Raw genomic sequence first — 25,712 nt, 5'->3', positions numbered from 1 at the left:
AAAAATCAAACCAGAGAGCCACTGACAAGGTGATGATGAAAAAAACCATATGCTTTTCAACCGGGCTTGCTCCCTGGTAATTATGCACAGGATCGCACCGCAACCAAAGTACCGTATTCACAATCCCAAAATCAATGGTGAGCGGCGTTGTGCACAAATTCAAGGGCACTGTGTCTTTTAATCCGCCACGCGTTGAGAAGTGGGCCCCTAACCCTTTCCCTCTCTCCCCGGGAACACTCTGCACATGCTCAGACACCCCTCTTTTCTCCTTCCCCACGTGCTGGGGCGACGCCACGCCCCCGGCCCCCGAGTCAGCGGCCAGGGCATTCTGCACATGCTCGTCGGCACCGGCTGCGCTTCGCCGGTCGCAAATGAGGTCAGCGCGAAGCCGCTGCAGGTCTCTAACCTCGGCCGGGAAAGCGGCGCACCTGCCTGCGAGCCAGCAGCGCCCTCGGGGCGGCGTCTGCCGGCCTCGTCCGGGTCCGCCTCCCCGCCGCCCAGCTGCGCGCCCGGGCGGGCCCGCTTGGCAGCGTGTCCGGCTCTCTCCCGGGCGCCCTCCTCCCGGCTCGCCAGGCCCCGAGCGCCCCCTGTGGCCGCCTGGCTGCCCCCGGGGCGCCCCTCCCTCCCTCCCTCGCCGCCCGCCTGCCTCCTTCCCCGGCCGCCTCGTCGCCGGCCAGCCGCGCCGTCCTTGCCCCGGCTCCGCATCGCGTCCTTGGCCCGCCGGCGCGCCCCGCCCCGTCCCTCGCCGGCCAGAAGCAGCAGCAGCAGCAGCGCCGGGGGCGGCAGCCCGTCGTTGCGCGCGGCGCCCCGGGCGAGGACGAGCCGAGGCGGCGGCTCTAACAGGTGGGATCCCGCGGCGAGGGGGCGGAGGAGCCAGCGGGCGGGGGCAAAGGAGGAAGGAGCGGCCAGACCCAGACCCAGCCCCGCCGACACCGACGCCGCCTGCCAGGCGAGCTGGTGCCCGCGCCACACCAGCGCCTGCTGCCGCCCCAGCTCGCCGGTGCCTTGCCAGCGCCGCCGCTGTCCCGGCCGCCCCCGTCCGTCCCGCCTGCCTGCCTGCCTGCCCGCCGCGTCGCCGGCCTCGCCCGCCCGCCCTCGGGGCTCCTCCTTCCGCGCTCGCCTTGGCCACGCCACGCCAGGCAGGGCGCCGCGCTCGGCGCTCGCTCGCGCTCTCCGCCCGGGACAGGGGCTGCTCCGCCGCCGCCGCGATGCCGAAGCCGACCCAGCCGCCGCCGCCGCCGCTCCTGCTGCGCTCGGCCAGCGGCGGCGGAGGCGGCAGCCGCCCCGGGGACAGCGAGCTGGGCCGGCAGTTCCGGGACTGGTGCCTGCGCACCTACGGCGACTCGGCCAAGACCAAGACGGTGACCCGGAGCAAGTACCAGCGCATCGCCGAGGTGCTGCAGGGGGGAGCCGGCGCGGGCGGCGGAGGCGGCGGCGGAGAGAAAGGCAAGTTCCAGTTCTGGGTGCGCTCCAAGGGCTTCCGCCTGGGCAACGGCGCTCGGGAGCCGCCGGCCGCGGCGGCGAAGATGGGTCAAGTGGTGGTCTATGTGCCGGTGAAGACGGGAACGGTTAGTGCGCCCCCAGCCTGTCTGTGCGTCCGTCCATGTGCCGTGTCTGTGTTTCCCCGGGTGGGTGGGTGGGTGCCATGGGGGGGGGGTGTCGGCACCGCAGTGCCCCGGAGGGTGTGTGGGAAAGAGGGTGTGTTGGTGCCCCGGCCCAGCCTATCCCGCCACCCCCCCCTGCCCTGTCCTGTCCCGTCCCGTCGCACCCCGTCCCGTGCCGCATGGCCAGGAGGGCGCGCCGGAGCCAGACAGATGCCCGCGCCTCCAGCCGCGCCCCCTCCCGCTGCCCTCCCCTCTCCCTTGGCACAGCAGGAGGTCATTTGGGGGTGGGAGCAAAGTGGGGGCGGCGGCGGCATGGCTGCGCTCTCGCATCTCCAGCGCTTTTCTCCACGGGGTCGGGACAGTCCCTGCTGCCAAGACCTCCCCCCCCCCTCTCTCTCTCCCTCCCTCCCCGCCCCGGGAGGTCATTTTTTGGGGGGGGGGGAGAGCGGAGACGCTGGGGAGGGGGAGGTGCCCCGCCTCCTCCTCCCACCCCCTCCCGCCTCCTCCAAATGTCCCACTTCCTCGAGCTCAGCAGGCGCCGGAGCGGGGCGGGGAGCGGGGTCGCCTTTGCGCGGGGCAGCCTCGCTCCCCGCGCCCCTCCCGGCCCAGCCAGCTGCAGCTTCAACCCCCCCCTCCCACCTCCACCGCCTTCCTCGTGCCAACGGATTGGGGGCCAAATCGCCCCCTCCCCCGGGCAGGCGCGCGCGCGAGAGCGCGATGGAGAAGGGACCCCCAGCCAGCGCCTTCCCCTCCCGGCCGGGCGCCCCTCCACCTGCTCCCCCTCGACTGCCTTGTCCCGGGGAGGAGGAGGAGGAGAGGGGGGAGCCTTCCCCTCCCCTACCCCTTTGCCCCCCGAGGGGAGGGGGCGGCCGGGGCTGCGCCGGGCAGGTTGCGTTGCGCGGCGCCGGCTGCGCTCGGGGGTCTCCGCCGCTTGCCGCCTGTCCCGCCGAGGCGCCCTCATTGTTCCGCGCCTGTCCGGCGGGCCCAGGACGCCGCCCGCCCGGCCTCCGCACACCCCCTCGGCCTCGCCTCCGTCCCAGCAGGCTGCTGGCCCGGGAAGGCGCAGCCAGCCAGCCCAGCCGGCCCCCTGCCGCTCCCGCCCAGAGCCCGCATTGTTCCCTTGGCGAAGGCCGGGGCGCTTTCTCCACCCCCACCCTCCAAAGCGCACCCCCCAATTTAAACTTTCCGCCGGGGTGCGCGGACGGGGCGGGGCAGCCAGGAGCCGCCTCGTGCATTTGGACATGGGCGCCCGTCCCCTCCCTGGGCCGCCCCCGGCCCGTCCGCATCCATCCATCCATCCATCCCTCCATCCTCCCTCCCTCTGCTCAGCTGGCTGTGCCAGGGTGGGCTTGGGCACGCTGGGAAATAGAGGGGGGGGCTCTCTCTCTCTCTCGCTCCCCCCCCCAGCTCTCTCTCTCTCTCTCCAGCTCGCGTCTCTCTCCCCCCACCCCACCCCGCCCCGGCGAGCCAGCCCGTCCCTTGCACCATCTGCCCAGGAGATTGGGCGCCTGGCAGACAATTGCTCGGAGGTGGCCTTGCTGGAAAAGTGCACTTCTGTGTGCGCGCCTGCCCCCCCTCCCCTCCCCAAGCAAGGAGGCACCAGCTTAGCTCTGCTGCTGCTGCTGCTGAGCTCAAGGGCTGGCAGGGAGAATATTCTCCACGGGGAAGAAAAGTGTCTAGCAGAGGAGGAGGAGGGATTACTTATTTATTTAATATTTTCCCCTCCTTCCTTCTCCAGCGCTGCTCCTCGCAGGCTTGCTGCTGCCATCAGGAGGGCACAGGAGGGGTTTTTCTTTTCCAGGCTGGGGGGGAGGATGCCATGAGGGCAGCCCATCTGTGTGAAATGGGGCACGGCTTGCCTCCCATCTGGCCTCCCTGGTTATGGGGGGAGGAGGACGGCCATTCTCTTTCCCCTTGCCCCCCTTTACGCAGAGAGCAGTTTTTAGTGGATTTTAGTGCCGGAGCTAAATTTGGAGAGGTATTCTGACTCGAATGTTGCAAACACCCACTGAAAGTACCAGAAACCCTGCTTCTCCTTTCTGGTTTGTGCATCCTGCTTTTCTCAAATGATGTGCTTGTTTGGGGGCGCCCCACGGGCCCTGGGCTGCCTCCTTCCCCAGAGCTTTTGTGTTGCGCACGCATGTGAGTTCTCTCTCTCTCACACACACACCCTTAACCATTCGCTGTGTGGTTTGGGACACCCTGGGCCTCCTCAGAGTCTGCCTTGCACAGTGACTAGCAGAAGCCAGGGAAATCCTCTGTGTTTTTGTGTGTGTGTGTGTGTGTGTGTGTGGTGAGCCTCTGGGCCCAACACTTGCTTCCCTTTCCTGCGGGACCCACTGCACACCCCATGGCTTCTCCAAATCAACAAGCCACACCTTGGCCTCGTGAGATTCAGGGGAGGGACCCAACAAGCCCCAGTTCAGTCCCCAGAGATCGCAGCACCTGCCGGCAGCGGAACTGATGTCTGCTGGGGAAGAAGGGAGCCCAAAATGGCTCCAGCCCCTCTGCCATCTGCCTCAAACCCACCTGACCAGTTTTTCTGCTGGCCACATGGCTCCCAACTCCCCCTCTCCCAATATTTGTGTGTTTGCTTTTGGCTTAGCCTTTACCTTAGTCAGTGGACCTGTAGCCATTTTTTTGCATGCAATTATAAAATAGTTTGCATGCGCAGAGGAAGTGCCATCTCTTGCCTGATGGGACTGTCCTGGGACAGACCAGGGCATGAGTAGGGAAAGTCAGGGAGCGCCCTCCCCCCCATCTTCCTCCCCAGTGTTAGAAATTAGCCAGGCACTTTTGGCAACTGGCACGGGTCCAGTTGCTACCATGGGGAAGTCTCTGGATGGTTGGCAGATGAACTCCCCATTTGGCTGGGCTGTACAGCTTTCTGCAACAGGCAAAGCAGAAGAGGTTATGTATTGCAATTATAGTCCACCTTTTTCTCCAAGAAGTACATGGTTCACCCCCTCAGTTAACCCCTACAACAACCTTGCGAGGTAGGTTAAGAGGCTACGACCCAAGGTCACCCAGTGAGCTTCATAGCTTAAATGCGGATTTGAACTCTTATCTCCCAGGTCCTAGTCCAACACTTGAACCACTTCTTTATTTTATTACATTTGTATACTACCCTGTGCCCACAGACCTCACACTGTACCCCACTGGCTTCCCGGAGTACGTCTGCTATAGGGCAGCTCTGTGAATTAAGTAGGTAAATAAATATGGGGAAAGCAAACTGTCACTTAGAGAAGGAACGGAAATATTCTCCTTGAAGCTTGAATTTATTTTATTCTGGGTTGTTTTATTTTATGTGCTAATGTGTTGTGAACCGCTTTGAGATTTTTATTCTTTAAGCTGTAAAGTGGTGTAGAACTGAAATGCATAATAATAATAATAATAATAATAATTAATAATAATAATAATGTTCATTGCAAAGGGGGAAATAGTGCCTAGATGTTCTGTTGTGGCCACCGTAGCCTAGGCTTAAAGGTGCCATTTGGCGATTAGCTTATATACCTGAGTTTCTAACACCGTTCCTCCCTCTTAAACACTGGGGGGGGGGGGCATAGTTCCTGCATTCTCCTGCACAACCCCAAAGAGATGAAAAGTAGGGTTCCTGGCATAGTCACTGTTTATTCCAGAGGAGGCTTGCATAGGAGGATGTCCCAGTGGGTTGTGGCCTAAGGGCCGGATCTGCCCCCCTCCAACTCCAGCACCTTTAATGCCCCCTAAACTGCCCCCCACCTCTGGGCCCCGTCCCCCAAAGCACGAAGCGTTCCAGAGGCTGTCTTCTGCCCTCCCAACCCTCTGGCCATTTCCCTGCGTGGACTTCATGGGACCTGCATGAGACTGTCCTGGGAGGAAGTGCGTTTATCCTTTATGATAACACCTTTTGCGTGTCCGTGTTTTGAGAGGAGGTACTGTAGATTGACAAAGCCAACATTAGAGAAATGCGTGGAGCAGAGGGCCATCGATGGCACTGCCCTGCCCTCTGAATACCAGCTGGTGGAAACTGCAAGAGGGCAGAGTTGCTTTTGTCCCCGAACCTTCTTGTGGATTATTTTCTTTGTGGTTGGCGACGGTGGGAACCGTAGGCTGGGCTAGACAGGACCCCTTTGCCCTGATATTGCATGCTCCTCTTATGGTCTTACGTAATTCCGTTACTATTCCTTCCTTCCTTTTTTTCTCCCCTTAAAAGGGCCACCCTCCCCGTGGCTTGTGGGTGCTGTTGTTTTTGCAACGCCTCTCGCCTCCGCTTTTCCACCTGGGGCTGGAACTGGGAGGGAAACGCAGGCAGGCAAACGCCTTTCCTTTGCAGTATATTCAATATTGCGCTTCTCTTCCTAGGCTTGGGTTTCTGACTAAGACGTCTGCCTCTTTCTCCCTGGCTGGGGAGGGGGGCGGCGGCAGCATTCCTCGGTCAGCAGCGTCTCCTTACATCCTGTCCCATCCTCCTCTGCCAAAAATGTGCAGTGACCTTGCTGGGTGGTTGCCGTGGGGCGCCCCGCTCGGTGACCTGTTGCTCCAGCCGTTGCATTTGCCTTTTGCTCACTGGGGGGGGGGGGCGGCAGGGAGTGAGGGGCGGAGGGGAGAGGAGAGGAGGCCCCGCCAGCTAGCCAGGGCAAAAAACCCGCTGCTGCCGAGATACTTCTAACTGGGGCAATTAGCTCTGCCAATTAGTAGGGCAAATGCTTCCCAGCCAGTTCCTCTCCTTCCCACCCCCTGCTCCACCCTAGGCGCTATTTGGAAGTGGGGGGGGGGCACATTCCCACTGTTGCCACTGCAGGTTGTGTGTGTGTTTGGAGGAGAGGCACTCTATTCCCCAAAACGTCCTTGGCTTTTGCAGACAAAGGGTTTGGGAATCCAGGCGGGTCCGCTGAGCAGGGAGGAGACCCTCTGCGAGGTCCTGCTCAGTGTCTGCAGGTTGCCAGGGGGAGAAATCTGAAGTCCAAAGAGATAGCAGAGGAGCGGAAGAATGTGCAAGGGATCCCGGAGGCAGGGATAAGATCTCGCCTCCTCATGACAGCTCTGGCCTTGCTTGCGGGCAGAGAGAGCGTCTGCGCGTCCTCGGTTCCTGCCAAGCCTCCCTCTCGGCTGGGCAGAGGAGATTGTCCTGGGCTCGCTGGGCCTAACTTTCCCCTTGCCCTCCTCCCTGAGCCCTAATCGGCTTCAGGTGGATTGGGACGCTGCTGTTGGCTGTCTGCTGTTCCCGCCCCCCCCCCCTCCTGGCAGAGGGACGGAGGCACCAGATGGTGCCGTGCTGCTTTTGGAGAGCCGGGGTGGGACAGGCGGCCAGGCCTGCGTCTGGCACTGGAAAACTCCCTGCATGTCAGTTTTCCAGGCGAAGGTCTTTCTCGTGTGAGAGCACCAGACAAAGGCCTGGCCTGGGCTGCTGGAGGCTTTGCTCTCCCCTCTCCCCCCCCAGCCCCCCAGAGAGGGTGTGGGCTTGGTAACTGGCGCAGAGAGGTCCACGGGAAGCCTCTGGGCCGTCCGGCAAACGCGCCAGCCCCTCCCAGCCAGGGCTTGGCATTGGCTGTGTGGCAAAAGGCCGCCTTCCCTTTCGGCCCCCTGTCCTTCCATTTAATCTTCTGTTGGGGTTCCTGCAATGACCTTTGGGGTGCCTGCCTGCTTTAGAGTTCTTTGAGTCTATGATTTATTGCAGGCATAGGCAAACTCCGGCCCTCCAGATGTTTGGGGACTACAATTCCCATCATCCGTGACTGCAGGTCCTGTTAGCTGGGGATGATGGGAATTGTAGTCCCAAACATCTGGAGGGCCGGAGTTTGCCTATGCCTGATTTACTGTTGTTAGCCGCTCTGAGCCTGGCTTCGACTGGAGAGGGTGGGATATAAATAAAATTGTATTTATTGTTGTTGGTGTTACATCTATCTAGCGCCTTTTTCTCCCAGGCAATGGAGGTGGTTCTCATTTAACCCCCACAACAACCCTGAGAGGTAGGCTAGGCTCGGAAGCGGTGACCAGCAGCCGAGGTCACCCAGTGAGTTTGAACCCTGGTCTCCTGGGTCGTAGTTTGACACTGCGCCACACCTAGGTTTTTTTGTTAATGGGGTTCTCCGTGCTGTTTGGCCAGATCAATGCTGTATTTCAGCCGGTCGGGTCTCGTCTTCGTCTTGTCATGGTTACAGAACCCAGGCCAGCCCAGCGGGAGAGATTCGCATCTCTGGCCGGCTGCGGCACAGACTCTCAGGGTGAGTCAAAGCTGCGCTGCGAGATGGGCCTTGATTTACGACGGGCTTCGTGGACTTCAGGGCTTGAGAGTCCCTGCTGTTTGTTGCTGGCTCTGGTTTTCCTGCCTCCAGAGCTCTCTGTGGACGCCACGGAGGCTCAGGGCTATTGCTGGATACTCGCCAGGGTGGCTATGCCCTCTCGTCACAGGTGGAGTCATCAATGCTTCTGTATGCCCGTTGCTGGAAAAGAAGAGGGAGGGAGACAGGGGTCTTGTGTTCGAATCCTGCTTGGGAGTTTCCCACAATAGGCATGAGGTTGGACACTGCGAGAACAGGGATGCTGGCTTCCGACTTCCTATTAACATTACGCCTCTTTATGTGTAAATCAAGTCCTTATATTCACTTTAATAATAATAATTATTATTATTATTTATACCCCACCCTCCCTAGCCAAGACCGGGCTCAGGGTGGCTAACAACCAATAATAAAAACAAGTTGACTGAAATACAACTTAAAAAACAAGATTAAAAGACAACATTAAAATGCATTAAAATGCATACCGGGAGAGGCGGTCCCGTAGGTACAAGGGTCCTAGGCAAAACATTTCAGCTCAAACCTACAGACGTTTTCAAATGTTTACAATTTTCTTTCATATAAAATATAAATTTGCTCCAGTCCTTTCGAAACAGTTCGTCGCGTCGGTTCCAGAGACGCTAAGAATTTAGTAAAGATGTTTGGAAGTCAGAAAGAGGGAGGGAAGGAAGTCGGTGCAATATTTAAGGTTATTGTTGTATGTAACAAATGCGATTGTGATAATTATGGAAAACTCAATAAAAATCAATTATATATATATATATATAGAGAGAGAGAGAGAACAGGGATGCGGGGCTGGATGGGCCGCCGGCCTGATCCAGCGGGCTCTTCTTGGGTTCAGTGACAGCTGACGGATGGTCACCTGCCATCGATGCTTTAGTTGAGATTCCTGCATTGCAGGGGTTGGACTAGATGACCCTCGAGGTCCCTTCCAGCTCAATGATTCTGAAGATCCATTTTGGGGGCTGGAGAAGGGGAGACAGTAAGTCAGTGGGGAGCTGCAAGAATCCCTAAATTACGCACAGTCTGTGCCTCCAGGCACAGAGGCAGTCTATCTGGCAAAATCTGGGAGGTCCTCCTTCTGTTCTTCTGGGGGCTTAAGTGCTGCTTGCTGCTTTCCCATGGTGGGTGCTGAGAGGACAGGGTAGCGGCCTGGTCCAGCAGGGTCATATGGTGTCCTGGTGGAACCTCCAGCGCCAGAGGCAGTCTACTTCCCTTTGCAGGTTCTTAGGCTCAGGTTACATCCTTGGCGCTGTGGGTTAAACCACAGAGCCCAGGACTTGCTGATCAGAAGGTCAGCAGTTCGAATCCCCGCGACGGTCCCGTTGCTCGGTCCCTGCTCCTGCCAACCTAGCAGTTCAAAAGCACATCAAAGTGCAAGTAGATCAATAGGTACCACTCCGGCGGGAAGGTAAATGGCATTTCCGTGCACTGCTCTGGTTCGCCAGAAGTGGCTTAGTCATGCTGGCCACATGACCCTGAAGCTGTACGCCGGCTCCCTCGGCCAATAAAGCGAGATGAGTGCCACAACCCCAGAGTCGGCCACGACTGGACCTAATGGTCCGGGGTCCCTTTACCTTTACCTACATCCTTAGAGAGCCTCCAGCACCAGAGGCAGTCTACCATGCCTTGTAGGTTCTCAGGCTCCTATTGCCATGCCGAACCCTATCGATGGTTACTTTGCAGTGGGGTGTTTGCTGAGGCAAGGTGGGGTGCTCAGGGAGCTGGAATCCTCTCCCACCTGCCCTATAAACTGGACTTTTAAAAAAAGATAAGCTGCACGCCTCTTTTCAGCAACAGGAGTAGTTTTGAATGTTAATGACATTGAAATGAATTGAAGGGGTTCTAGCAACAAGATAAAAAATAAGATTGGATTGATAATAGATAAACTAATTGGATATGAATTTGCTGAACTAATTTTTAAAAGGGATACAAAAAAGGGAGATGTGAGGAAGTCAGGAAAATAAGTGAATCAAAGAATGTGGAATTAAAAAGAGGGATTTTTGTGTGTTTTTTCAATGTTTTTTTCCCTTTTTCTTTCTTTTTTTCTTTTTCTAAGTTAAATATTTGTATTTTTTGTATTTTATATGTATGTGTTATGTTTTTTCTTTCTTATTTTTGTTTGTTGTGATTCTTAAAATCTAATAAAATATCATTAAAAAAAAAAAAAGGAGTAGAAGCTGAAGGCCCAAGGAGAAATCCAGCCCATTGACAAGGATCTGCTGGGGTGGAATACGATATTCCAGTCCACATTAAGCCAAAGCACAGATTGAGGTTCAGGGGATGGAAGAGGATGTTATTTTGAGTCTTTTTTTCCAAAAAAATTTTTATTCATTTTATAACACAAATAAAAAGCACAAACAGAAAAGACAAACAATACAAACAAATTCTTGTCATATCCTTATTTTTCTAAACATTGTTAATCGGGCTTCCCCAAGTCTCACCTATCTGATTTTCATTTTACTTCATCTTTAGCAGTTTACATATATAATAATTTCTAACCATCTTTTCTTTCTTCACACTTACTTTAACCATAAAAAACTTCACATTTTATCACATAAAATACACTATCTTCTACTTCTAACCCTACCGCCTACATCCACTTCCAAAGCTATTCTAAGATTTAAATATTAACATATTTTTTTCAAATATTCCTTAACTTCTTCCAGTCTTCTTCCACCATCTCTTCTCTCTGGTCTTGGAGCCTTCCGGTCAGTTTGGCAAGTTCCATATAGTCCATCATCTTCATCTGCCATTCTTTGATAGTTGGTAAATCTTGTTTCTTCCCATTCTTTGCTAGCAATATTCTCGCAGCTGTTGTGGCATACAGAAAAAAAGTAACATCCTTTTTGGGGATTTCACCCCCCACTATGCCAAGTAAAAAGGCTTCTGGTTTTTTTAATAAATGTGTTTTTCAATTCACTTTTTTCAATTCATTATAAATCCTTTCCCCGAAGTATTTTACCTTGGGGCACGTCCACCACATGTGATAAAAGGTTCCTTCTTTTTTACATTTCCATTGAGTCTTGTGGCTGTGCTGCTGTTTTCCGAAGCCATGCCTCTACTTGCGCTGCTCTCGCCGGCCCCATCAAAAAGCATCACAACTGTATTACCCTTTTCATGGAATCGTAGAGTCGTAAGGTGCCCCCAAAGGTCCTGTAGTCCAACCCCCTGCAATTTCTGCAACGAGGTCACAAACGGCTGTGCTGTCTGGAGCGGATGGGAGATGCACTTCAGAACACCTGGGGGCAACACCAGGTTGGCAAAGGCGGATTTCGTGGATTAATTGCTCCAAAAATCAATGGAACAGGCTACTTAGAAGCAATTATAATTGCTTACAATGCGAGTACTTGAAATCCATGGGCGGCAACCACCCTGGTGCTCTCACCCAGGAGACTACCTTTTCTGCTACGAAGCCTTGGAAGCTGCCTGAGAGATGCCAGACGAGCGTTGTCCATCTCGCCCAGCTTTTGCCAACCTGGTGCCCTCCAAATTTTGCACTACAACTGCCAGCAGCTCCAGCCAGCACAGGTGGAGGATGCCAAGGTTAAACCTGAGACCTTCTACATGCCAGGCAGATGTTCTCCCATTGAGCAATAGTTCCTCCCCTGACATGTGCGTGCATCTGCTAAGGAACAAAGGAAAGAATGCTTGTTTCTTCCGGAGCCAGTGTATTATTCATATGCAAATATATGTAGATCCAATCAATCCAATTTGTTAAGATAATATTAATTGACCAAGATTTATTTTCATCTTGTGACCTCCCTAGACTGACTCTCTGTCTTCTGCGCTCTTGTAGTTGTCCTGTAGGGTTTGGCGTCCTAAGAACTTTCCTCGTTTTTGAGAGATATCAAGTTCTTAGTCCTCATGGAAGCCAGCCTTTCCCAACCGAGTGCTCTCCAGGTTGCTTAATGGCCACACTGGCTAGGACTGATAAGAACTGGGAACTCAGGAGGGTACCAGGTTGCAGGAAGGCTGAACGGAGAGACGCCTTTGAATGTTGGAAGATTGGGGACAGATTAAAATAAAGTCCTCCACGCAGTGCTTTGTTAAACTGTGGAACTCCCCGCCACAGTAATGGCCACCAACCTAGATGGCTTTAAAAGAGCATTAGATCCAGCAAGGTTTTCTTACGTTTGTATGGATTTATGCTGGCTGCGGCTGATGGGAGTTGTAGTCTCATCTGCAATATCACCTCACACCTTATATACCCAGCTGATCATTGCAGTCTGCAGGAGAGGGCATTCTGCAAGAAGTTTTGTAAGGAGAAATATATGAAATATTGCAAAGAAGAGAGATATTAGTTATGAGATTTAAATTTAATAGTGAAAATAAGAAATGTAAATTGAGTAAATAGATGGGGAAATTTTCAGATGTGATTGATGGAAGTAAAAAGTAAGATGTAAAAGTATGTTTAATTACTGTTGAAAATGATATGTTGAAAAACTAATAAAATTTTATTAAAAAAAGAAAGAGGAAAGTCTTCCGCCGCAGAGACGGAACCTTTCTAATTTTCCAAAGGGAGGGAATTCCCAAAAGTAGGGGCCATCACTCTAAAGACCCCGTACCTGTAGAAGGGATCTCCTGACGAAAGATGGTATTTGTAGTCCTACTAGCATAGTTGATTACAGTTGCTCTTCAAATAATTCGTATATTTGTTCCAATCTTTTGTAAGTCTCTGGTCCCGCAGGTTTTGAATCCTTCCTGTCATTTTGTCCAATTCTGCGTAGTCCATTAATTTTGTCTGCCATTCTTCTTTCGTCGGAATTTCTTCTTGCTTCCATTTCTGAGCCAACAATACTCTTGCCACTGTTGTTGCATAGAAAAACAATTTTACATCCTGTCTATTAATATCCTCACCTATAATGCCAAGTACGTAAAAATGCTTCTGGTTTTTTTAGAAATGTATATTTCAACATCTTTTTCAACTCATTATATATCATTTCCCAAAAGTTTTTTTTTTACTTTAGAAGACTTTCCTCTTTCAACAAGCCGTTAAAGTTGAGGTATTTCCAGGACTGCATCTGCATTGGAATAATTTTTGAGAAGTTTTTAATTCCAGTTTTAATTTAAATTATCCCTTCTTGCCATTCTGAGCTCCTTTGTCAGGGAGGTTTAAACAGAATACTGGAAATAGAATAAATAGTAAGTGGCTCAGAGCGTCTGGAAGGCACAGGGTTGGTGAAGTCTTCCCTGGTGTAAGGGGCGAGAAATGGATCTTGCCTTTCATAGAGTTGGAAGGGGGACCCCAAAGGTCATCTAATCCAGCCCCCTGCAATGCAGGGATCTTTTGCCCATCTTGGGGCTTGAACTCATGGGATCAAGAGTCTCATACTGTATTGGCTGAGCCATCCTAGTCGGAATAACTCTGGGCATTATTTGGCTCCCGTCTGCAAAGTGGGGATGATAAACTTTGGCTTACCTTACAAGGTTCCTTTTGGAATGGGAGACCAAAGATGAAGAAGTAAAATCAGTATTTAATTTTATTTTTATGTTTTTAATGTTATGTTATTAATAACCTTTTCTGTTGAGAGATAGCAAAGCGGATGAAAATAGAAACAAACCAGAAACGCAAGCTGGGAGAAGCCTTGGAGGGGAGGGAGGAATATATAGTAAACGTTAAGAATTTGAGATGTATGTGATGAATGGAAATGAAAAATGAATATTTTTTTTTTTAAAAAAAAGGTTCCTGCAAGCATTTGCCAAGATCAGGGGTTGGCAACCCGCGGCCCATGGGCCACAAGCAGCCCACGGGGGTCGTTTAAATGGCCCCCGAGCCGCCCACTCGGCGAGTCCCCATGCGCTGCGCTAAACAGGTGCAGCGCGAAGCGGGGACCCGCTTCCGCGGCGCTGGAAATCGCGTCTGCGCAGGCGCGCGCGATCCAGCCCACGGAGCAATCTCAGCTGGAGTGAACCAGCCCAGGCAAGGTAAACCTTGCCGATCCCTGGCCTAGATAATGTGCATGAAGCGGTTTCAGCATTTCAGAAGTCAGGTGTTTCTTCAGCCTTCTCTCGTGGTTCCTGTGTCTGCCCCGTCCTTCTCTTGAGACAAGAGCCCGGCGTGGAAGGCAAACTCCCACGTGTCCGGGAGAGAGAGATCTTCGCTGTGCTATTTTTGCAATTAGCTCGGTAGAAGCCACACTGGCAGGGTGGGTGGAATGAAGGAGATAAAATGGCCTTTCCTCGATTATTTGCACGCAAGAGCTGACATGACAGAAGCCTGTAGAATTATGCATGACATGGGGATACCCTGAGAACTTGTGAACGTCCAGGAAAGCCGAACGTTGGAAGATTCAGGAGAGGTGAAATACTTTTGTCGTGCAGTGCATTGATAAGATCCATTTGGGGACGCCAAATTTTGGGCTCTCCATATTGCGACAGATTACCAAAGTCTGCCTCCGGTGAAAGTGTTGCGTTGTTGCGGGGAGATGGCTGGTGTTAAGGATATGAAAGGCCCTTTCCCTGATTATCGGAACATAAGGATTCCTCATGCATGGTCAAACTTAACCGCCAGTCCAAATCTGTACCAGGGGGAGGTTCACACGCAACAACAACAACAATAATTTATTATTTGTACCCCGCCAGCCACTCTGGGCGGCTTCCATAGAAACCAAAAATACACTAAAATATCACACATTAAAAACTTCCCTGAACAGGGCTGCCTTAAGATGTCTTCTGAATGTCAGGTAGTTATTTATCGTTTTGACAACTGATGGGAGGGCATTCCACAGGGCGGGTGCCACTACCGAGAAGGCCCTGTGCCTGGTTCCCTGTAGCTTTGCTTCTCGCAATGAGGGAACCGCCAGAAGGCCCTCGGCGCTGGACCTCAGCGTCCGGGCAGAACAAGGGGGGTGGAGACGCTCCTTCAGGTATACTGGACCGAGGCCGTTTAGGGCTTTAAAGGTCAATACCAGCACTTTGAATTGTGCTCGGAAACGTCCTGGGAGCCAGTGTAGGTCTTTCAAGACCGGTGTTATGCGGTCTCGGCGGCCGCTCCCAGTCACCAGTCTAGCTGCCGCATTCTGGATTAGTTGTAGTTTCTGGGTCACCTTCAAAGGTAGCCCCACGTAGAGCGCATTACAGTAGTCCAAGCGGGAGATAACCAGAGCACGCAAGGTTCACATGAAGGTGGAAACTGAGATGCATCCATTGTTCCTGGTCCGAGCGAATGAACATTATTAGGTGATGAGTTTCTAGCTCTTGGGGTTTCCCCACCTTCTTACCGAATATTTCCTTAATAGGCATTCACTCTGAGTGTATGTTTCCAAATGCTGTAATGTAGGTTAGACTGAAAGGCGGTCACTGGTTGAAGGTCACCCAATGAGCTTCTTGGCTGAGCGGGGATTTGAACTCTGGTCTCCCAGGTCACACAACCCAACACTCCAATCGTTACACCACAGCAGCAGGCCCAATTACTACTACTAATTTTACTATTTATACGCCACCCATCTGGCTGGGTTTCCCCAGCCATTCTCGGTGGCTACAGCACATATAAAAACACAGTAAAATGTCAAGCATTAAAAACTTCCCAATATAGGGCTGCCTTCAGATGTCTTTTAAAAGTTTTGTAGTTGTTTATCTCCTTGACATCTGATGGGAGGGTGTTCCACAGGGAGGGTGCCACTACCGAGAAGGCCCTCTGCCTGGTTCCCTGTAACCTCACTTTTCACAGTGAGGGAACTGCCAGAAATGCCCTCGGAGCTGGACCTTAGTATCCGGTCTGAACAACAGGGGTGGAGACGCTCCTTCAGATAAACTGGGCCGAGGCCATTTAGGGCTTTAAAGGTCATCACCAACACTTTGAATTGTGCTCGGAAATGTACTGGGAGCCAGTGAAGATCCTTCAGGACCGGTTATATGGTCCCAGTGGCTGTTCCCAGTCACCAGTCAAGCTTCTGCATTCTGGATTAGTTGCATAAACCTAACTGTGGGTAAAAGCCTCAGCGCCTAGGGCTTGCCGATCGAAAGGTCGGCGGTTCGAATCCCCGTGGCAGGGTGCGCTCCCGTTGCTCGGTCCCAGCGCCTGCCCACCTAGCAGTTCGAAAGCACCCTCGGGTGCAAGTAGATAAATAGGGACCGCTTACTGGTGGGAAGGTAAACGGCGTTCCGTATGCGGCTCTGGCTCGCCAGAGCAGCGATGTCACGCTGGCCATGTGACCCGGAAGTGTCTCCGGACAGTGCTGGCCCCCGGCCTCTTGAGATGGGCGCACAACCCTAGAGTCTGTCAAGACTGGCCCGTACGGGCAGGGGTACCTTTACCTTTACCTTTAAGAGTCACCAAGCCATTTGAGATTGATAAACATAAAACCATAGTAAAAAACAAAGGAAAAATAAATTATTCCATTAAATTTGTATACCGCCCTTCATCCATAGACCTCAGGGCGGTTTGCAACACAGAAGTACAAGATAACAACACAAAATGCATAATAAAAACTCCAACTTATTTGCACCAGCCTTCTCCCCAGCCAGTTGCCCTTCCAGATGTTTTGGACAACTCCCATCAGCAGCAGCCAGCATTTGTAGTCTGGAGGGGTACCTGGCTGGGGAGAAGGAAGACCCAGACCACCTATGAAGATGTGCTTCCTGGCTGTTGCCGTAAACTAAGAACCTGCCTGTCGCTTTGAGCCGACGCGCCCAGGTCTTTGCATCTGTAAAGTGAAATCTCTTCTCTGCTTCTTTCCTCTCACCCATCACGGTTTATTAAAACCTCTCGTCATCTTTCTCCCCACCGCAATAAAAGAGCCAAGAGTGCCAACTGCGAAGCCGTCCTTTGTAGGAAAAGGCTCCTTTCCCCACATTACCCTTGCGCTTGCTGTCTGTTCTGACTCTTTTTGATGTGTGTTGACTAGGAAAGCAGCGCATACCAGATTCTAGAGGCTGATGCACAATAGACTTCTGTCTTGACATCCTAATGATGATTTCAGCCGGAGCACAGCTCAGGTCTCTGCGTGAATCCGGGAGCGGAGAGATCATAGGAGGAGACCCCACCCCGGCGTCTCGTCCTTCCCCTCTCCTTTTTCCTTCTGCTTGAAAAAGAAGTGGCTCGGCTGGTTGCTTCAGGCAGCAAAATGTCTGGGGTGGCTCTAAAAGAGCACTTGGGGGGGGGGGGAAGGCTAGCGGTGGCTACTGTCTTCTGCTTTCATGGTGGCAGGCAGTGATTCTCTCAATGCCAGTGGCTAGGAATCGGAAGGCAGGAGAATTGCTGCAGCTGCTACACTCAGCTCCTGCGTGTGGGCTCCCCACTGGAGTTTCTGGTCGGCCACTGTGAGAACACGATGCTGGACTCCGTGATTCAGCAGGCCCTTGTATTTTTGGGTTGGCACCAGCTTCCTTGTTCTAAGGCGGCGGAGGAATCTTGTTGCGAACCACCCTGTGGTTTTCAAACCAGTCTATTAAATTGAATTAAATCATCAATGCGATGGAGGAGTCACAGCTAGAGAACCCCAACAGAATGGCCACACAACCATTGTTCAGAAACCTCCAACGAAGGAGGGTCCCTCGCCTTCCGTTTCAGTGAAAGTTCTTCCTGACGTTTAGTCAGAATCGCCTTTCCTGAACCCAGCTGTTTGGGTCCTGCCCTCTGGAGCAGCAGCAAAAAGCTCGCTCCTTCTCCTCCATCCAGCCCACCTGCCCCAGATTGGACCACTGCTATGCAAACCGTAGCAAAGAGCCACAGGGATTGAATTCTGCCCTAAAACCAAGCCTGCCTGCTCACTGCTTCCTTTGTCTCGCTTCCCTGCGGCCTCCCTCTCTCCTCCGCCTCCTCCTCGGATGCTGTGAGCATCGCTCCCTTTGTTGCTTAGATGCCAGGGATGGGCAGCAGTGCCATTCTGCACCCCCCCCACCCCGATGCTCTGCGGCGAGGCTGCCTCCCCCCCCCCAAGCTCTCCCTTTGTGCAGAAATGCTTTTAAGGCCCTTTTTATTCTTTCCACCTCCTCTTCTCCCAAGACCCATGGGACAGCTTCCCTCGCCGGAAGTGCACAGCTTTGCATCAGGGATTTTCGCCAGTCACCTAGATGAACCATCCTTTGGTTTCCCGGCTCTTTACCTGCGCAAGTATTTCTCTGCTCCGGCAGAAGCCCTGGAGCTTGCGGCGGGTATTAAAGGTCAGTGTGGGCTGGGATGCACAGCCCTGTCTCTTAGCAACCGGTTCCTTCCTCCGAGCTGGACACTGAGGAGGCGCATCCTTTAAACACTGCTTCTGCTGCACCAGGGGAAAAAACCACAGTGATGTGCAGAGGAGGCGGGTGGAAGGATCAGGCCAGGATCTCTCCCCCTCCTGCTTTTCAGGCACTTAAGAAAGCTCAGAGCCGTCCTAATCAAAGCTGCCCTTTAATTGCTTCTCTCTCCTGCCTGAACTGCCTCTTCCAAGGTAAACAGATAGGCCATTGGCTGGCGGCAGCAGGAGGCCTCGTTCCAGATACCTGGAGAGGAGCAACGCTGCATTATTGATTCTCCTCTGGTCCTAGCAGGCAAGGGGTGCTGCTTGCATCTTCCCGGAAAGCTCCTCTTTTGGGGTCCTCCTCTCCCACTCCTTTGCATGCAGCTGCCCCTTTCTGCCTCTTTGCAAGCCCGAAAGCTGTTTCCTCTGCCTGGGGGAGTAAGGGTTCGACTCCAGAAAACAAGGTCTTCATTCTGAAACCTTGGACGCCTCCAATTCCTCTCCCTGCCCAATCCCTCACTTTGTTCCTCTAATTAATAACTCTGCAATTGGTCCCACAGGAGCCTCGGCTTCTGTTTGCGTCAAAGTGCAACCTGTTGGTTGCTGACTTCCCCCTCCTTGCCCCCAAATTGTGGGTGGGAGGGAGCAGGGCAGATGGCTGGAAGTCTCCTCTGCCTTTTCACACCGGCCTCTTCCTCCAAAACGGTGCGTCTCGCTTTCTTCCAGCAAAGTTTTGCTGCTCGGAAACATTGGTTCAGTTAAATTGTCTACCTGCTGCAAGACCACAAGAAGCGGCAGGTCGTGGTTCACTGGTAGAGCGTCTCCTTTGCAAGTTCCCAGGGTCAGTCTTTGGCAACCTTTCCAGGTGGGGTTGTGAAGAACTCTGATCTGAAACTGTGGATAGCTGCTGCTGCCAGTTTGTGTTGAAGACAATATTGAACAACATGGACTCTGGCAACGTCCTGAGTGCCAGGACCTGATAGTTGACACAGGTCTCTCTCCCCAGAAGAGCTTTTTAATGGCAGCTTGAACTGCAGACTTTGTCAGGTTACCATGCTCATTCTGCCTCCGTGTGAAAACACCCACATTTAATGTAGAGAAGAACATAAAATAATAATAATAATAATAATAATAATAATAAATTTATACCCCACCCTCCCCGGCCAGAGCCGGGCTCAGGGCTGCTAACACCAATAAAATCACAGTAAAATAATAATAATTATTATTTATACCCCACCCTCCCCGGCCAGAGCCGGGCTCAGGGCTGCTAACACCAATAAAATCACAGTAAAAACATAGTAGGGGGAAAAGAGAGAGGGAGAGAGAAAAGGAAAAAACCCAATTTAAAATACAGGTTAAAATGCAATTTAAAATGCAGCCTAATTTTAAAGCAGCTGATAAGTCAAGACCATAAGGAGAAGGAAACAGAAGGGTCAGACTGAGTCCAAACCAAAGGCCAGGCGGAACAGCTCTGTCTTGCCGGCCCTGCGGAAAGATGTCAAGTCCCGCAAGGCCCTTGTCTCTTGTGACAGAGCGTTCCACCATGTCGGGGCCAGTGCTGAAAAGGCCCTGGCTCTAGTTGACACCAATCTAACCTCCTTGAGGCTTGGGACCTCCAAAGTGTTGTTAGAACCTGCCTGCTGAATTGCATACCCTCCAGTATTTCTCTAATGAAAATAGGGACATCCTATTCAGGGATGAAGGGACCAGCATGACTAAGCCGCTTCTGGTGAACCAGAGCAGCGCACGGAAACGCCGTTTACCTTCCCGCCAGAGCAGTAACTATTTATCTACTTGCACTTTGACGTGCTTTCGAACTGCTAGGTTGGCAGGAGCAGGGACCGAGCAACGGGAGCTCACCCCATCGTGGGGATTCGAACCGCCAACCTTCTGATCAGCAAACCCTAGGCTCTGTGTGGTTTAACCCACAGCGCCACCCGAGTCCTTGAAAAGGTGGGATATAAATGCAATAAATAAGTTATTCTGCTTACCTGCTTAAAAAGGTTGGAGAGGCCAGCCAGATGGAGACGCCAGTCACCAACTTGGCACCCAGAGATCTCCAGTGGTCGCCATTGGGCCCGCGCCAGTTGCAAAACGCGCCTGGCACCTTGCTAATTTCTAACGCTGCTTGAAAATAAGTTTTCAGCAGACATCTAAAGGTCAAAGCAGAAGGCGCCTGCTGAATCTCTACCGGCGGAGCATATTCCACAGGGCTGGGTTTCTTGTTGATGTCAGATGAGCCTCACCAACTCAGGGGGTGACTAATGGTGCTTCTGCAGATGAGCTCAGAGATCGAGCTGGGCTATAAAGGTTCAGGCTGGAGCTGGACAGAATTGGTTCAGAGGTTTGTAGGTGAATACAAGGACCTTGAACCTGGCTTGGCCGGAAGTGGGCAGTCAGTGCAGTCGTTATAACCATGACCGCTTCATAAAGATGGTAAATAGCACTGGGGAGGGGGTAGTATCCTGCTGTACCCTGCAATTGCCAGGGGTCCAAGGAGCAGCGGCGTAGCGTGGGTTGTCAGCACCCGGGGCAAGGCAAGTAATTTGCGCCCCCTAACCCGGGGCAAGGGACGTGGGTGGCGCTGTGGGTAAAAGCCTCAGCGCCTAGGGCTTGCCGATCGAAAGGTCAGTGGTTCGAATCCCCGCGGCGGGGTGCGCTCCCGCTGCTCGGTCCCAGCGCCTGCCAACCTAGCAGTTCGAAAGCACCCCCGGGTGCAAGTAGATAAATAGGGACCGCTTACTGGCGGGAAGGTAAACGGCGTTTCCGTGCGCTGCTCTGGTTTGCCAGAAGCAGCTTAGTCATGCTGGCCACATGACCCGGAAGCTGTACGCCGGCTCCCTCGGCCAGTAAAGCGAGATGAGCACCGCAGCCCCAGAGTCAGTCACGACTGGACCTAATGGTCAGGGATCCCTTTACCTTTACCTATACCTCTCTCGGAGCTTATATTTCCAGAGTGTTTCATTAGCTCTTCCAGGGATCTCTGGGAACTGTAGCTTTGTGAGGGCACTAGGGGTCTCCCAACAGCTCTCAGCACCCTTGACAAACTACAGTTCCCAGGATTCTTTGGGGCGGTGAAGCCATGGCTGTTTAAAAGAGGTATGATACTGCTTTTAAGTATAGCGCAGGTGAGGTCGGAGTTGAAAGAGAACTACTGAGGAATAGACCTGGTAGGTTTAGGTAGCAGAATTTATGGGCTGGCTCGGCTCATCCTAGAAAGTTGCTTTCATTGGCTTCTGCTAATAGAGCTGTGAGCCAATTAAAGATTTTTCATCAACTAAGTCGCTGGCCTTCAAATGATTAATCGATAAATTTAAAATGTATACACTGGAAAATAGCGGTGAAGGTTGAGGAAGGATTTCTGCTCTTTTAAGATTTGCAGCAGGTCGGTTCCTGGTGTTTTGCTGACAAATGTTGATTCTTGGGCAGTTGGCATAGCCTTTTTCCTTGGTGTGTGATTTTCGCAGCTGCATGGCAAACAGAAACACAACCGGCGCGGCTTTCTCCGTTGGGGCCCTTCTGGGAGGAGAATCTATACCTGTTGACTTTCTGCCTGCCTTGCACATGTTAAAGGCAGGTAGGAAAAGAAAAACGTGGCAACCCCAGACAAAAGCCTCATTTATCTCCATGGGACTAATCAAGGGTAAGTGCTTTTGGGATGGCAGATCTTCCATATCCCTGAGGTTTAATAATAGCTAGCTGCCTCCTGGTGGGTGCAGTGTTGATTAATCAGATAATACCTTGAGCTCAGCCCTGCTCACTCAGGTCAGTTTTTAGCGGAGTGCATCTTTCTCGCAGTACTTTGAAAATGCTTTACACTTAGTAAGTTTTTAAGGCAGCAGGGCTTAAATGTGTGAAAGTGAGCTCTGAAAGGGCCAGAACCATTTGGAAAACCCAACGCGATGCATACGCCTTCACTGAATTAAAAAACTGCACTTAATCTGGTTATTATTTCTCTTCAGCTGGCTCCCAGATTTAATAATAATAATAATAATAATAATAATAATAATAATAATAATAATAATATTTTATTTATACCCCCACCCTCCCCAGCCAAGACCGGGCTCAGGGTGGCTAACACCAGGTATAAAAGCAACTGATTAAAATACAACTTAAAAACAAGATTATAATACAACATTAAAATGCAGCCTCATTTCAGTAGAAAGTCAAATCAAAAACTTTTTGGGGATGAAAACGTCAACTCTTCACCAAGGCCAACTATCCAGACTGGTCCTACATGGGCCAGAAAAAAGCCAGGGAAGTCCCCAAATAGGAGTTCCATCACAGAAGGAGAAAGGAAAAAGGAAAGAAGGGAAGGGGATCAAGTTGATTCCAAGTCAAATGCCAGGCGGAACAACTCTGTCTTAAGAGTCCTAAAACACACCTTAAATTAAGTTAGTTCTGCATCCAACAGCTTCTCCTCTGCCTTCGAACTAATAATTATATATACCTGTCCTGTTTCCATATGTTGGGATGGGATCACACCTTTTGCAGAAGGAGCAGCCGCTGCTTATTTGCATTAAAGCCCATTGCTGTCCTCTGCTGAATTGTTTCTGACCTGCCACTGTCTTCATTTACCGTATTTTTCGCTCCATAAGGCGCACCGGACCATAGGGCGCACCTAGTTTTTAGGGGGGGGGGAATAAAGGGGGAAAAATTATTTTCTCCCCCCCCCCAGCCCCAAAGAGCAAAGAAGCCAAGACATCCAGTGGGATCCATCCCGCTGGCAGTCTTGGCTTCCTCTTTAGCCACACACAACCTCTCCAGCCGGGAGAGGCTGCGCGCGGCTTCGTTTTTAGCTGCGGGGCTGGGGCGAGGTAAGCCCCTGACCCCAGCCCCCAGAATAGGTCCGGGAGCGGAGGCAAGGTTGCGCAGCCTTGTCGCCGCTCCTGGAGCATGTGGGCTGGAGGAGCGCTCCGAAGGTTTGTGGATAGCTGCCTGAAGCCTGGGGAGCACAGTGGGAGTTGGCACTGCGCTCCCAAGGCTTCGGGCTGCACTCCTGCTGCACTCCGAAGGCTTGCAGATAGCTTCCTGAAGCCGACCCCTCTCGCTCTCCAGGCCTCAGCGAAAGCCTGCATTCGCTCCATAGGACGCACACACATTTCCCCTTCGTTTTTGGAGGGGGAAAAGTGCATCCTATAGAGCGAAAAATACGGTAACTGTGATGGGCTGTTGTAGTTATTGCTCAAACAGTCCCAAGGAGTGCACGATATAGGGTGGGGTTTTTTGGGCGGGGGGCAGATGGAAGATCCGACAGACATGGGGAGACTCCGCAAGGGTCAAAAGGGATGGAAGGAGGGGGCAAGACAAGGCAGTGAAGTTTTTGGTAGTTTTAATTTCATCTGGAGAAAAGCGCCTAAGAGCCTGCAGGATGAGCCCAATGGCCCACCTAGTCCAGCATCGTGAACAGTTGGCTGTGGGAAACCAGCAAGCAGGATTCGAACACAAGACCCCCCTCTCCCCTCCTGGGGTTTATTCCTTTCATTGTCCTGTTAGAAAGACGTGGCTTTGTGAGGTTTAGCACAGGGGTCAGAAAGGTTTATCTTGCCTGGGCCGGATCGGTCCCGTGGAGATCCCTTTGTGGTTTTCAGCATCTGTGCACGGTTTAGTGCAGCGCGTTAGCAGGCAGCTCAGTATACTGGATGGCCTCAGTCCAGTATACCTGAAGGAGCGTCTCCACCCCCATCGTTCAGCCCGGACACTGAGGTCCAGCGCCGAGGGCCTTCTGGCGGTTCCCTCCCTGCGAGAAGCCAAGTTACAGGGAACCAGGCAGAGGGCCTTCTCGGTAGTGGCACCCGCCCTGTGGAACGCCCTCCCACCAGATGTCAAAGAGAACAACAACTACCAGGCTTTTAGAAGACATCTGAAGGCAGCCCTGTTTAGGGAAGCTTTTAATGTTTGATGTATTATGGTATTTTAATATTTTTTTGGAAGCTGCCCAGAGTGGCTGGGGAAGCCCAGCCAGATAGGCGGTTCAAGCCCATGGGCCTTAGTTTGCTGACCCCTGGGTTTAGCAGATTCTGTTGCAAAAGCTGCTTTCACCCTATAGCTCAACACGAGCAGCAGGGAATCTCCATGCAAAAGGCAGTCAAGGACCAGCTCCCTGAGGATATGGAAGAATTGAGAACTGTTTTTTGCTCAAAACATCTCATCAAAAGTGGCCCTCTTTTCACCTTGACACGGGATGCAGTCCTGAATTCTGCTAGGAGAAAATGTTTTCATTATAGGATAGACTGGCATGGCACTAATGTGGGTGGTAAGGAGGAAGACCTTGCGGGCATCAGGAGGAATTGTGATAACTGCTCCAACCTTTGGAAAACTGACTTTTTAATGCTGGCTGTGGTGTTACAAATAGAGCTGCTTCATTTTCACTGGTGCCATTGATAAATCACAAGTGGATTCTAGCAATCAAGCGCAACTGACAGCACCCCCAATATCTAACAGCGTTTAAATTATTTTATCAATGCTTATATATATATATATATATATATATTTGCTTTCGTAGATTTTCACGGGTACAGGAATGCAGGTTTTGGTGTCCTCGGGTATCTTCCCGTGTAAAAGTTGGGGTGTCTAGGCGACGTTTCGACGAGGTCTCACTCGTCATCTTCAGGCTGGTGCTTTCGGCTTCTTGTTACTGGAACAGAGCAGGATCTCAGTGTTTGAGTTCCTATAAATACTGTTGAGGGGTGTGGTGTATAGCCTCCAATGTTCTGGGCCGAGAGGAAGTTCCCAGGCTAGTGTGCCTTTTCTTCTTTTGTTCCTTAGTTGCTTGAGGGATATCTTGAGTGATTTCTTGAGTGATATCCTGAGTACCACTTAGGTGGGTCATTAGGTGTGGATTAGTTGCTAAAGCCTTTGTGTCTTGACCTCTTGAACTTTGTGAAGAGTTTTTCTGAGAAGATGGCTGTAGTTGTGCTCTGGCTTGGCTTCGTGTATAGGGGCGAGCTGTGGTTTTGTGGCCTGTGCCAGCCAGCTCTGTGTAGGGATTGCAGGGGGGTGCAGCATCCGGAGGTGCCATCATGGTTTGGCTACTGGATAAATTACAGACACCATCCAGTAGCCAAACCATGATGGCACCTCCGGATGCTGCACCCCCCTGCAATCCCTACACAGAGCTGGCTGGCACAGGCCACAAAACCACAGCTCGCCCCTATACACGAAGCCAAGCCAGAGCACAACTACAGCCATCTTCTCAGAAAAACTCTTCACAAAGTTCAAGAGGTCAAGACACAAAGGCTTTAGCAACTAATCCACACCTAATGACCCACCTAAGTGGTACTCAGGATATCACTCAAGAAATCACTCAAGATATCCCTCAAGCAACTAAGGAACAAAAGAAGAAAAGGCACACTAGCCTGGGAACTTCCTCTCGGCCCAGAACATTGGAGGCTATACACCACACCCCTCAACAGTATTTATAGGAACTCAAACACTGAGATCCTGCTCTGTTCCAGTAACAAGAAGCCGAAAGCACCAGCCTGAAGATGACGAGTGAGACCTCGTCGAAACGTCGCCTAGACACCCCAACTTTTACACGGGAAGATACCCGAGGACACCAAAACCTGCATTCCTGTACCCGTGAAAATCTACGAAAGCAAATATATATATATATATATATATTTAACAGTGTGTTTTCTCCATTGCCTAAAGCAATAAGATTAATC

General features: G+C 52.0%; 1 protein-coding gene across 4 annotated transcripts in view; it reads left to right on the top strand.

Annotated features, from left to right (window-relative positions):
* Positions 1–373: 373 nt before the first annotated feature.
* NOL4L (nucleolar protein 4 like) overlaps positions 374–25,712 on the top strand; it is a 136,223-nt gene continuing 110,884 nt past the window's right edge. For all 4 annotated transcript variants that reach the window (XM_028735618.2, XM_028735617.2, XM_028735616.2 and 1 more), the window contains exon 1: positions 374–1,568. In XM_028735618.2, the coding sequence (XP_028591451.2) occupies positions 1,209–1,568 (360 nt within the window). In that variant the 5' untranslated portion in view covers positions 374–1,208. The remainder of the gene's footprint in view (positions 1,569–25,712) is intronic.

The sequence above is a fragment of the Podarcis muralis genome, chromosome 5 (genome assembly GCF_964188315.1).
Source record: "Podarcis muralis chromosome 5, rPodMur119.hap1.1, whole genome shotgun sequence".
Lineage (NCBI taxonomy): Eukaryota > Metazoa > Chordata > Lepidosauria > Squamata > Lacertidae > Podarcis > Podarcis muralis.
Note: the sequence above shows the minus strand (reverse complement) of the source record. Positions and strands in the feature narration are given on the sequence as shown.